Consider the following 12,713-nt stretch of genomic DNA (forward strand, 5'->3'; position numbering starts at 1 on the left):
CCAAGCAGCTGATATTTTGATCTACTGTAATAAGTTTATCTGTTTATTTCCAAAATGTTTTCTGCAGGACTCACAAATCTCTTTGGTCCTTTTTCTCGTTTTGATCCCATTCTTTGTTTAGAAAATAATTGCCTGAAAATATATGTATTTTTGATGCCAAAGACCTAATCTTTAAATCCTTGTTTTCTTTCTCCTCATTCTAAAGTACCCTAAATGAGGAAGGTCCGCTCAGCAGATGGAGGTATGCAGAATTCCTGCTCCAGAACATGGATAAGTTGCCGTATTTATGGCGTTTTAACTGTTTCTTGTTTCTCTTTTTTTTCAGTGGGTATATTTTTTCTTTATTAGGCTTTGTGTTTTGATGTTGGATTGCTTTGAACAAGAATGTGTTTACAGTGTGTCAGGTTTCTTTAGCTTCTAAGATGCATGGTTTGTTGATTGTTACTAATTTTTGTTACTAATTATATTTCATAATTGAATACTAAAAAGCCAGAAACTTAAATTACCCAATTAAAACCCCTTTTTCAACTTCTTATTTGAAGTTTTTCAACTTCAAATAAGAAGTTATTGCCATGAACCACATTCAAATATAATAACTGACTTTTGTTCAGACAGTTAAACAAATATGATGATTCAAATTAATTGTTTTGAAACTATTTTTGTCGCTTTAATGCTTTTATTTATAAGGAGTGTCATAGACAAGGAATGAAGTCAAACTTTCTTTTAATGTTTTCAACTCATCTTAGTAGTTATATCTGCATCTTTGTAGTTTTTCATCTTGGGACTTTATATATATTTGCTGTCTAAAGTATTACTCACTGGTATGTTGAAAATAAAGAAGGTTCATATTTAGAGCAAAAGGGGTGACATGATATATAATTTCAACAAGAAAAAAAAAATCTACACCTGGGAAATCTTTGCCTAAAATCCATGTCTTAAAAAAAAAGAAAATGTTTGGAATTGTCATGTTGGGACGAAGTTACTATATATCTTTTAACTCTGTTATGTTTGTAGTTTTCATAGATTCATTTCAAGAAACGGGAGCAAATTGGCTTTAAAAGAATGATAATTTCACTACTTTGTGGAAAAATGCCTGAAAAAGACGGGGGAAAAAAACCCATCTAACTGAAATTAGCTTTTTTGTGATATTTGTTGTATGGAGTCTTGTATTCCTAATTATTTTCTATGTTTGTATTAGTGAGCTTAATAATGAGGTAAATAAAAGCCTCTGAAAATGTTCAGATGCAAAAGTGACTGAGCATCAAATGAGGGGACACTCCACCACTGGCCAAACAAAATTGTAAAAATAAAAACCCTGAGAAAGTCCAGAAAATTTTGATTAAGACAATTTAAAAGATGCAAGAAAAGTTGGCTTCTAAAAGGCAAAGCATAGAGATGTCTGGAAACAGCAGGAGTTTTGCACTCTAGTCTTTATCTAAAAATGAAAATCATATCTGATTCTGACACATTCGTCAGATGCAATCTGAGTTTTAATGCTATAATTTTTTATTTAGTCAATATCTGTATCCTTAATTTAATCACCATTTTGATTCTGTGCATGTGAATATCAATCTGTTCATACCACTTTCTGATAAATCATTGATATTTTAGGAGTGTAACCTGTTTTTCACTAATTTATAAGAGGAATGGGAATTACCTTTTCTGTCCTCTTTACAGGATGACACTTCAGAGCATGACTGACATTGTCTCCTGTCTTAGATGTGACCTATTTATTTTTTGTCCAGGAAATGTGCTAACAGAAATCAGGAACTCAGTTACCTAGCAACCACTCTCCTTAATGTTATTTTGGTGCATGATGTTCAATAACAGTTCTCTCATATCCTACATACATGTTCAAGTATCGACCTAGTTTCCTTTCACCCACTGTACCCTTTGCCTGCGGCCCCTGTCTCAACTAAAGAAGTCAGCTGCATGACGTATCTCAGTTTGGTGAACCACAAGGCTCTCATTGCTGTAGGTCGTTTTCCAAAATTGTCTAATTCTGTCGTCTCATTGACAGGCCTCTACTGCAAGCAGCAGCAGCTCTAAGTAATCCCAGTCCTTCAGCTGTGGATAGGATCCATAACAACAGCAAACACATCACTGAAGAAAAGAGGAACTGCTTTTTGATATCCGTACCTACGTAAATGCCATCCTCTGTCTTGCTCCTGTTCCTTATCGTGTGCAGTCATTATGCAACTCAAATGAAATTTACCAGAGAACATACCCATGCACTCCCTCTTTGTTTGAGCACATACGCAGATCTGATGTCCATACCTATATGCATGAATATAATGCATGGCTTCAACTGTGTAAAAAAAAAAAAAACAGCCATTCAAAACATTTTTAGACCAGGTACTGACAAATAAGCAGACTGCAACATGGTATCTATTTCTAAGTATGTACAGAAGACACAAAAATTATTCCAAGAGTGGACACAGGAACGCTGAAATGCCTTTCATGGACTTTTTGCATTTTTTTAGAAGGAAGCACATGTTGGGTACTTAAGTTTTATCCATTGTGCCCATTTCTGCGCCATACAAAGTGTATTATATAAGCAACCTGAAAAATGATGTGATGCACAAATAACTAAATGTCCCAAAAATTGAAAGAAAAGCAAATATTAATGCAAAGAAATCAGATTTAATAAATTAGCGTTAGCCTCTTTCTAAGTTATGTTTGGTACTAATGTTTTATGAGTTAGTCCAGCTTAAATGTATTAAAGTGTCACGTCCATCATAAGCACAAATGAACAGGACTGAGGACTTCAGCCATAATGTCCTTCGGTTCTTTCTGTTTATAAAAGAGTAAATTTGCAGTTTCAATAAACCTTTGCTTCCTTACAAGAGAAATACACACGTATACCCTTTCCCATGACTTCAAATTTCAATCTTAACATATCTGAAGGTTTTGGCTACTTGAACATTATTAAAGGTGTCTTGAGGTCTCATTGAGTGAGTGAACGTGAAAGAACAACCTGATTTGTTCTTGTATTAACTGTATATAATGCTAGAAATGGTAATGAATTTGTTTTTTTTAGTTGATTTTGTAATCCATTCAGTAAAATTTGCATAATTTCAGTATTTTCAGTGGTGCAACATGACAAACCTTGATTGTTAATTTACAAAATGCAAACAGCATACTATACCTGTTTTGGTTTGTTTTTTTATCCAATGGAAGTTTTATGTATTTTACTGAATTGTACGTGTCACTTTACAGAGGAAACAATTCACTTACATGCAGCAGACGTAAGCTGAAACATATGCCTGTTTATTAATATACATTTGTATCATCAATGTAGGGCTTTTAAGCCTCTTTAATGTGAACCGAATTATGTGCCATCAGATTTAAGTCAGCCTGTCTCTGCAAGAATACAACAACCATCTTGTCAAACTCTTTAGTACAGCTTGGTTTTCTAGTTAGAAAGTTCAATGTGTTCAATCAAACATATTGTAATTCCAGTGTTACTTTCACAGTGAAATATGTAGAACGTGTGTTAGTTATATGCTGTGGTCTGTGAATTATAAAATAAAACATAAAAACACTAAAGTCTCTTTGATTTTTCATCATCATGTATAACTTGATAATTAGCATTGTTTTTTTTTGTTTTTTTTTGTTCTGAAGTAAATTTCGCTTTGAGTGGAATAGTTTTAAAACAAACTGCTCTTTTTAAGACTTCAGGTTAGTCTGTGTTGAAAGAGTAAACTAGATGACATCAATTCACTCCCTATCTTCTTTTTTAGAGGTACTCAAAATAAATGTCATTATTTTAAGCAATCCACAAAACCTCTTTGTCTAAATGAGTGCTGCTCTTAATTTTTGTCATTTAGATAACAGTATGTTATTGCAACATATTCATTAGTTTAACTCTTGTAGATGCAGTGCAACAGTGGGGGAAAATCTTTCTTTACAAAGAAACCCTTTGCAAAATTAATTAGCAACTAGGCCTATTGCACTGAAGAAATATCTACAAGAAGTGGCTGGTAAAGTATTTCTTTTGTGTGTGTAATTGATGACTTTTTGATAAGCTTCATACAAGAATTAGATTTCATTTTTATGTAGATTCGAACATAGTATAAGCAGGTATAGCCAATAATATGACAGATTAAACAAAAATAGAGGTGACTATTTGGAGTTGTATTGGAACTTCAACATCCCGGAGAAAAGCTGTTCCTCGATGGAGCATTAGAAACTCTTCAAATCAACAGATATTCATTGGACTTGCATCTAGGAATCTGTTCGGATTTGGACATGAGTTGATTTTCCTACAGCAGCTGTGTCAGTTCTGTGCAGAGCATGGTTTGCTACTCAAGTATATGGTTTACATGTTAACATATCCTTGTCTTTCATGAAAAGATCCTCAGAAAAAATGTGTATTTATTATCAATATAGAAAATAAATACAATGAGGTAAATAACTTGAAAAACTGAAGACTTATAAAGATGATGTTTGTTAAATGAAGGAATACAATTCAAGCCAAATATAATTAATGAGAAAATTGCCAGGAGGGGTGGGTAACATGTTGAATATTTTAAAATAGAAATATTGTAAGGCACAAAACCAAATCACAGTATTCATGCCTTTTACATCAGTTAAACTGTTCAAGATTCATTTCCACCTTGAAAAAAAAGTGTGTTAAGGTTCATAGACGCCTATGAATATGACATTATCCAAAAAGAATATAATATTTTAAAATAAAAGAAATTTTGGTTGAGTCTGGTTTGATGTGAGTGTTCAATGAGTGATATATCCTTAATGTTGTTGTTTTGACTAAAAGTTTATTTTTTTCAAGTCTATATTAACCGAAGAGATTCACCATGGTTAAAAGGATTCCAGAGGTCCTTTATAAATATATAAACTATTCCAGGGGTGTGTGGACAAGATTGATGTTTATTTTTTTGTTGGTCTATCTGGTAGGACATTAAACATTACAAAAAGAAAAAGAACAAAAAAATAAAAATAATTAATTGAATTGTAACCCTTTGAGTGTGTATATATGTATATATATATATATATATATATATATATATATATATATATATATATATATATATATATATATATATATATATACAGTATTTGTACACCTTTAGTTAATTGAAATGCAAAGAAACTCCCAGGTTGCAATGTTATTCTCAGTTCAGCCTCTTAGTGCTCTGATGATTGGAAGGCAAGCAGATGAGGAAGTAGTTGTTTTCTGTCCGGAAGTATTAAACACATTTCTAAATGTGTTTGAATGTGATTTTTTAATCATGGCTTGATTTTGAAAACTTAATTAAGGTAGCTTCTTTTAAATTGGTTGTATGTATAGATGTTTTGTTATGGCCACAGTATTTTAAAGTGGTTCTAAATTGTCCAACAGCACATGATGTGTCCAGTATAGTTTATAGGTTTTTACATATTGTATTTTATTAACTATTACAGTGAAAATATATCTAGAACTTTTTGATCATTTGATTTGTTTTGTAGCTTATGATGTTACCTGTTGGTCCAATATAGATAATTTATTAGTGGAGATATATGGCACTTAAAGCCCTAATATTACAAGTGCTATCTACATATACAAAAAACCTACAAATATAAAGAGATACTGGCATTAATAACACATATCAAAATAATGATATTTATATGTGATAGTTAATGGTTTGTGCCCATTTTAACTTTTAAATAAGATTGAATTTAATCATTTATTCTAGTACAGGTATACAGAAGGTTTCAATAAACCTTAACAAATCTGTATAATAACAATTATGTTAACTGTATATACACCTACTAGCTTTCATTAATGTAACAACAGTGTAACTGCGCTCTGCTTTTGATGTTTAACTTGCAGCAAAGATTGGATTCATAAAATCCAGGTGTTGCGGCTACTCTTGCATCAAAAAAGTTTCCAAAAAAATCAAAAATTGCCAGAGTAGTCTTAGGAGGAGGTTTTTCGACTCACAAAACAAAAAGCACTCGTGGAGAATTTTCTTGTTTCAAAATAAGGGAGTTTTTCTTTACTAATAAAAAATAACAGAAATATTCTCAGAGTTGACTTACAAAAATTCAAATATAAAGCTAAGTGATGTGTGTGAAAAAACTGTTGCACTCCTCACTCCTTCAAACAAACAATCAGATCCACCTCATCAGCTGCTTCTACTTGTTAATCTCAGCAGGAGGCGGACTGACAAGGAGGAGGGTCAAAGCAAAACCAATACATAAACAAATAAACAATAACTCTACCATTCACATAACCTTAGCTCTTTAACATTAATAATTTTGCAAAAGATAAATTAATCTAATTCTTAATAGGCTCCAACACCAGGAGAGGTCAAAGTTAATCTGAAGACCATCACCTACCCTGACCTCCATCTGAGCTTCAGCAGGAGCCTTTAGTTCAAACATCAGCTGTTGTGCTTTAAAGAGACCCTGGTATCAGTGAAGTTAACTTTAAACACTTCAAATCAAGGCTATTAAAAGCAGAGCAAACAAATCAGAACATAACAACAGCATTTATTCACAAAGAAAGAGTAAAGAACACAAGATCTATCTAAAATAAGTGCACTATTAACATGTAGTACACTTATTAAATGCTACCTGTCTCCTCTGCCCTGCGCCACCTGTTCCTCTGGGTGGAGCGGGACACAGAGGCTGTGGGTGCACGGTCACTGTTTTTGCAGGTAAAACCAGGGCAGGAGCAGCTGATGGGTGACCAGTCACTGTTAATCCAGGGTTCCCCAGAATTAACTGCAGTGGTGGCACAGGAGCTGGGAGAGGAGGAGAAGAACCTACTGGGGTGATGGCTGGTCAGCTGCCTGGGCGAAGATTCGGAGCTTGTTCAGCTCTATTTGGAGGGAGGACAAACTCGTGCTGGAGCCCTGAGGTGGAAAGAGCTTGGATAAGCCATTCCTCAGGAGCAGGAACACAGCAATGCCCAGGGTGAAGACACTTATCTCGGAGCTACTCTCCCTTCGATTAAACCTGCAATCAGAAAGTTGTCATCATTATTATTAACTACAACATATTTGTTCCAGATGCTTTATCAAAACTGTTCTTCATACCACTGGGTAAGGGTCCTCTGGTTCAGGAGAAGCTGCAGACAAGAAGCCTCCATTAGGGAGTGGCGATTCAGCACCAGGTCTCTGATGTGGTGGTAATCACTCAGCAATTTTGTCCACGAGGAAGCCGGACTCCAGTCTTCTTTTTTAGAGACCTGTGCAGCGAGCACAGCTTGATGCACATGGCCTCCACAAAGCAGCTGGGCCAATGGGCAGGACCCCTTGAATGACCAATCAGACACCTCTTCACGCTGTCGCTGGACCAGCTTGGTTTAGTGCCTGGGCTTGTGGTGGATCCTTCTCTGCTCCACATCAGGAATGGCAGACCACAGGGGGATGACCTCTGTGACCTGCTGCTGCTCTAGGTAGAGAGCCTGACTGAGTGACACCAGGTACTCTGCCAAATTTAGCATGTTATCCCAGCCAGGGATCATGTCAGGTCCATGAACTACAGCCTGCAAGGAAGCATTAGAACACAAACACAGCATGTCAAAATCAGTGTCAGAGCACAGACATGAGGAATGTGGTGCTGCAGAGAAGTACATAGACTTAGACAAACATTATTGTTACTTTGTACGCACAGGGTGTATACAAAACAAGATTTTGTTCAGTACAGCTCTCAAGACATTTCCATTTCATAAAGTGCAGCAGTGATAAAATGTAAATGTATGTAATGTAAACATGGTGATCAAATGTAAACATAATACTAAGATATGATTTACAGTTTTTCCAACATTCATAATTTTTTTTTTTTTTGTTTTATTTAACATTCAGCAGTCTAATAGCAGTGGGGAAGAAGCTGTTCTTGAATCTGCTGGACCTGCAACCAATGCTTCAAAGTCTCTTCCTAGAGGGCAGGAGGGAGAACAGTCCACGGTGGGGGTGTGAGGGGTCATTTATAATTGTACAGGCTCGGGACACACAACACCGAGATGAAATGTCTGTTATGGAGGGAAGAGGAGCCCAGATGATCTTCTCTGCAGTTCTCACCACTCTCCTTACCTTCTTCCAGTCTACGTCGCTTCTGTCCCCACACTACACAGTAAGACAGCTGGTCAGAATGCTCTCTATTGTGCTTCTGCATAAGGTCGTGAGGATGGGTCAGGGCAGGTGGGCTCTCCTCATCCTCCTCAGGAAGTACAAGTGCTTTTGTGCCCTTTTGACCAGTGAGGTGGTGTTTACAAAAACACAAAGTTCATGAGATAAATTAAGACATAACACAACCCATGTTTTCTTAAAGGTCCTGTAGAAAATGTAAAACCTGATAGTTTTGCTACTGTAAATAATTGTTATGGATCATCTTTATTAATATTAACATTTCTTTTTTCTTTCTAAGTAACAATTTTTAATGTTTACAGGTGCTGGTCATAAAATTAGAATATCATGAAAAAGTAGATTGATTTCAGTAATTCCATTTAAAAAGTGAAACTTGTATATTATATTCATACATTACATACAAACTCATATATTTCAGATGTTTATTTTGTTTAATTTTGATGATTACAAATGACAACAAATGAAAATCGCAAATTCATCATATCAGAAAATTAGAATATTACTGAAGACCAATAAAAACAAAGGATTTATAGAAATGTTGGCCAACTGAAAAGTATGAACATGAAAAGTATGAGCATGTACAGCACTCAGTATTTAGTTGGGCCTCCTTTGGCCTGTATTACTGCAGCAATGCGGCGTGGCATGGAGTCGATCAGTCTGTGGCACTGCTCAGGTGTTATGATAGCCCAGGTTGCTCTAATAGTGGCTTTTAGCTCTTCTGAATTGTTGGGTCTGGTGTATTGCATCTTCTTCTTCACAATACCCCATAGATTTTCTATGGGGTTAAGGTCAGGAGAGTTTGCTGGCCAATTAAGAACAGGGATACCATGGTCCTTCAACCAGGTACTGGTAGCTTTGGCACTGTGTGCAGGTGCCAAGTCCTGTTGGAAAATGAAATCTGCATCTCCAAAAAGTTGGTCAGCTGCAGGAAGCATGAAGTGCTCTAAAACTTCCTGGTATGTGGCTGCGTTGACCCTGGACCTCAGAAAACACAATGGACCAACACCAGCAGATGACATGGCACCCCAAACCATCACTGACTGTGGAAACTTTACACTGGACTTCAAGCAACGTGGATGAAGTGCCTCTCTTCTTTTCCTCCAGACTCTGGGACCTTGATTTCCAAAGGAAATGCAAAATTTACTTTCATCAGAGAACATGACTTTGGACCACTCACCAGCAGTCCAGTCCTGTTTCTCTTTAGCCCAGGCAAGACGCTTCTGACGCTGTCTGTGGTTCAAGAGTGGCTTGACACAAGGAATGCGACAGCAGAAACCCATGTCTTTCATACGTCTGTGTGTGGTGGTTCTTGAAGCACTCACTCCAGCTGCAGTCCACTCTTTGTGAATCTCCCCCACATTTTTGAATGGGTTTTGTTTCACAATCCTCTCCAGGGTGCGGTTATCTCTCTTGCTTGTACACTTTTTTCGACCACATCTTTTCCTTCCCTTCGCCTCTCTATTAATGTGCTTGGACACTGAGCTCTGTGAACAGCCAGCCTCTTTAGCGATGACCTTTTGTGTCTTGCCCTCCTTGTGCAAGGTGTCGATGGTCGTCTTTTGGACAACTGTCAAGTCAGCAGTCTTCCCCATGATTGTGTAGCCTATAGAACTAGACTGAAAGACCATTTAAAGGCTTTTGCAGGTGGTTTGAGTTAATTAGCTGATTAGAGTGTGGCACCAGGGGCCATCAATTTTGAACCTTTTCACAATATTCTAATTTTCTGATATGATGAATTTGAGATTTTCATTTGTTGTCATTTGTAATCATCAAAATTAAACAAAATAAACATCTGAAATATATGAGTTTGTATGTAATGTATGATATAATATACAAGTTTCACTTTTTAAATGGAATTACTGAAATCAATCTACTTTTTCATGATATTCTAATTTTATGACCAGCACCTGTATCTTCCATTTGTAGGATACAGAGATGTTCTGCATATAACTGACCCAGATCTCTTAAAAACAACTTCAAGCAACTCATCTGTGACAGGGGAGAGTCTTTGACCTTTAATTGTATTTCTCTTGTAATGAATCACGTAAAGTTTGGGTATTGGTAAAACTCTGGTAAAAACTGTAAAGGTTTAATAAAGTTTTTGAAACTTCTCTTCTGTTTTGTTTTGAATGAAAGAAAACTGAATCAGGCTCTCATGTTAACATTTATTGTAAATGGGATTTGTGTTTTATCTCCATGTCCACTCAATTATCTATTAAATTGGATGGTCATAATAATTTTGTCCCTTGACTGAATTTTCTAGTTTTCTAATGTTTTCTTCAAAGATTGGCTTTGTCATGATGAAAGGACAGGAAATACATCATAGACTTTCACATGTAGACAAAACAACCCCAAAAAAGCCAGAATAAGGCTGGAATTTTTTTTACTTCCACAGGGCCACACAGAACATGGAGGATTTTTTTCAGCTGTGGATTCTAACAACATTTTATGTACTCTGTCAAACTAAGGACAACTGCAATTTAACAAGCTCTTCATTTAATAATGTTTAGCTGATACTTAAATAAATTGTGATTTTAACGGACACTTGTCTCATTTCAATAATTGTTTATGTTTTGAATTGTGTAAATTAAGTGTTGTTAAAAGTCAAAAGTATACATATTTTCTTAGCTGAAACTCTCATAATGAAGATTCTTTTATTTAGTATGAGTAATTTAAGGTACGTTTGTAGCAGTACTTTTTTTCTGACTTTGAAGCCACAAGCAAGTATTTTCATTGTTTGCTCTCACATGACCTCATTCCCTGGAGAGATGAGGTAATAGCTGAAGTCACAATAAAATCGACTCATTTAGTGGGACACAAATGGCTCACAAAAGAATATTACTCTAAAATCAGATAAAGTTGCTTGTCATCTGTACTTTGAAATGTGCTTTTCGTGAATTATCATACTTAAATTAAAAGTGTTTGCTATAGATGGTTTGCTTCACAGACTAAAAAACAGACAAATGCATGACACAGCATTGCAGCAATATGTAACAAAGCAATGGAGCAACCACCAGCCGGCACTAGTGGGCTGACACAGTTCCACCACAAATCTGTAAATGCTTTTATTATTTCACTTCCGGAGCAACATTTTGTAGTACACCGAAGAGAGGAATAGGAAAATTAGTAAAAATGAAAAGCAAACATCCTGCTTGTACTGTATTAACAAAGTGTTTCATCAAGCCTACATAACATATCACATATTTAACTTTATGACGATCGTATAAATGCTTGTATTTAAACCCCAGTTCAACACCCTCCCCCTCCCTTTCTCTTCCTCTGCGCCAGCTTCTGTTCAGCACGACGGTCAGCGACAGCCAGGAGGAGCTGCGTTGCCATGGTAACGCTCAGCTCAGCAGCAGCAATTATTCCAACGTCTGCCCCACCCTCCTTTGTGGCGTACCGTGTACCAGTCTTTGACATCGGATGAAAAGGCTTTGCAAAATAACTTCAGTGTTTTTCCTAACGATATGTATAAAAAGTGTTAAGACACGGGGTGGTTTCATTGCTGCAGCAAGAGTGATCATCAATGATGAGAGAAATGGAAGGACGTGCTGCACCATGCCGCAGAGCTTATGTATGCGCACAGACACTAGTGGTCCACATTCAAGATCAATGCGTAGCAGAAGCCGATGGGAGGGGTGTGAACATGATGCAATATATGTAGGTGACCTTGATTCCAAACCGCTGCAAGGATAGAAATTTGGATTTACTTATTTTCTATTTTGTATGGTCTCTACCATGTTGTACAGGCTCCCAGGGAAAAAAAAAATACAAATAAAAAAAAAAGGAAAGAAAAAGGACAGAGTAGTGATCATTATAGCTGCTGTTGCGGTTTAAAACCACAAGATGTCAATGCTCACTTCGACAAAATCAGTACAGATAGTGGGAGTTCACTGAGCTAACCACATAATAAACACATATCAGTTAACATGTAGGGGAGACAGTTCTTTGCATTTGACTCTATCCGGTTTGGATTAGAGAAACCTGATTTTAAACATTAAACTGAGATCAACTCTCAAATCATTTAAAACTGAGTAAAGAGGGCACATTTTTTACAGTTTGCATGTAAATGGAAAATACAGTTGACCCGGATCTGGGAATAGTTGGTACAGGCTACTGTTTTGGAATGGTAGCAACACCTTACAAATGCAACAGTTTCACTGTTAATGAAATGATTAATATTAAATATTGCATCACTACATTATTGCAAATATAGTATAATAATATTACAGAGTTATTTATAAGCCTAATTAGATGATAATTATATATTTTCTTTCTGGATGAGTGGGGCTTATATGCAGATGTCAAATATTTAAGCTGGTCTAAAATACTCTAGGCTTTCAATATAATAATATAAATAATAAAAAAGACTGTAATTGTATGTGCGCCAATTAATCATAGTTATGTTTATTGTCAGTACACGCCTTCATAATGTGAAATTTACATTTAGGAAAACTGGGATTCCAAGGCCATTTAAAAACACAACTCTAGACTATATTATATGCTACAAACAGCACCACATAATCTACTCGGGTATCTGAAAACTGAATAGTTTCATGTTACAATATAATGGTTTCATTGATGTTTTTATTCGCATAAATGTATATTTTATAT

At 35.9% G+C, this 12,713-nt stretch overlaps 1 protein-coding gene across 1 annotated transcript in view; it reads left to right on the plus strand.

Moving 5' to 3' along the window:
* LOC107088203 (protocadherin-10-like) overlaps nt 1–3,539 on the plus strand; it is a 19,866-nt gene extending 16,327 nt beyond the window's left edge. Inside the window, 2 exon segments of the mRNA XM_015380224.1 lie at nt 206–241; nt 2,021–3,539. Of these exon segments, the coding sequence (XP_015235710.1) occupies nt 206–217 (12 nt within the window). The 3' untranslated portion in view covers nt 218–241; nt 2,021–3,539.
* The last annotated feature ends 9,174 nt before the right edge of the window (nt 3,540–12,713 follow it).

The sequence above is a fragment of the Cyprinodon variegatus genome, unplaced genomic scaffold, assembly GCF_000732505.1.
Source record: "Cyprinodon variegatus isolate N-32 unplaced genomic scaffold, C_variegatus-1.0 Scaffold210, whole genome shotgun sequence".
NCBI classification, from domain to species: domain Eukaryota; kingdom Metazoa; phylum Chordata; class Actinopteri; order Cyprinodontiformes; family Cyprinodontidae; genus Cyprinodon; species Cyprinodon variegatus.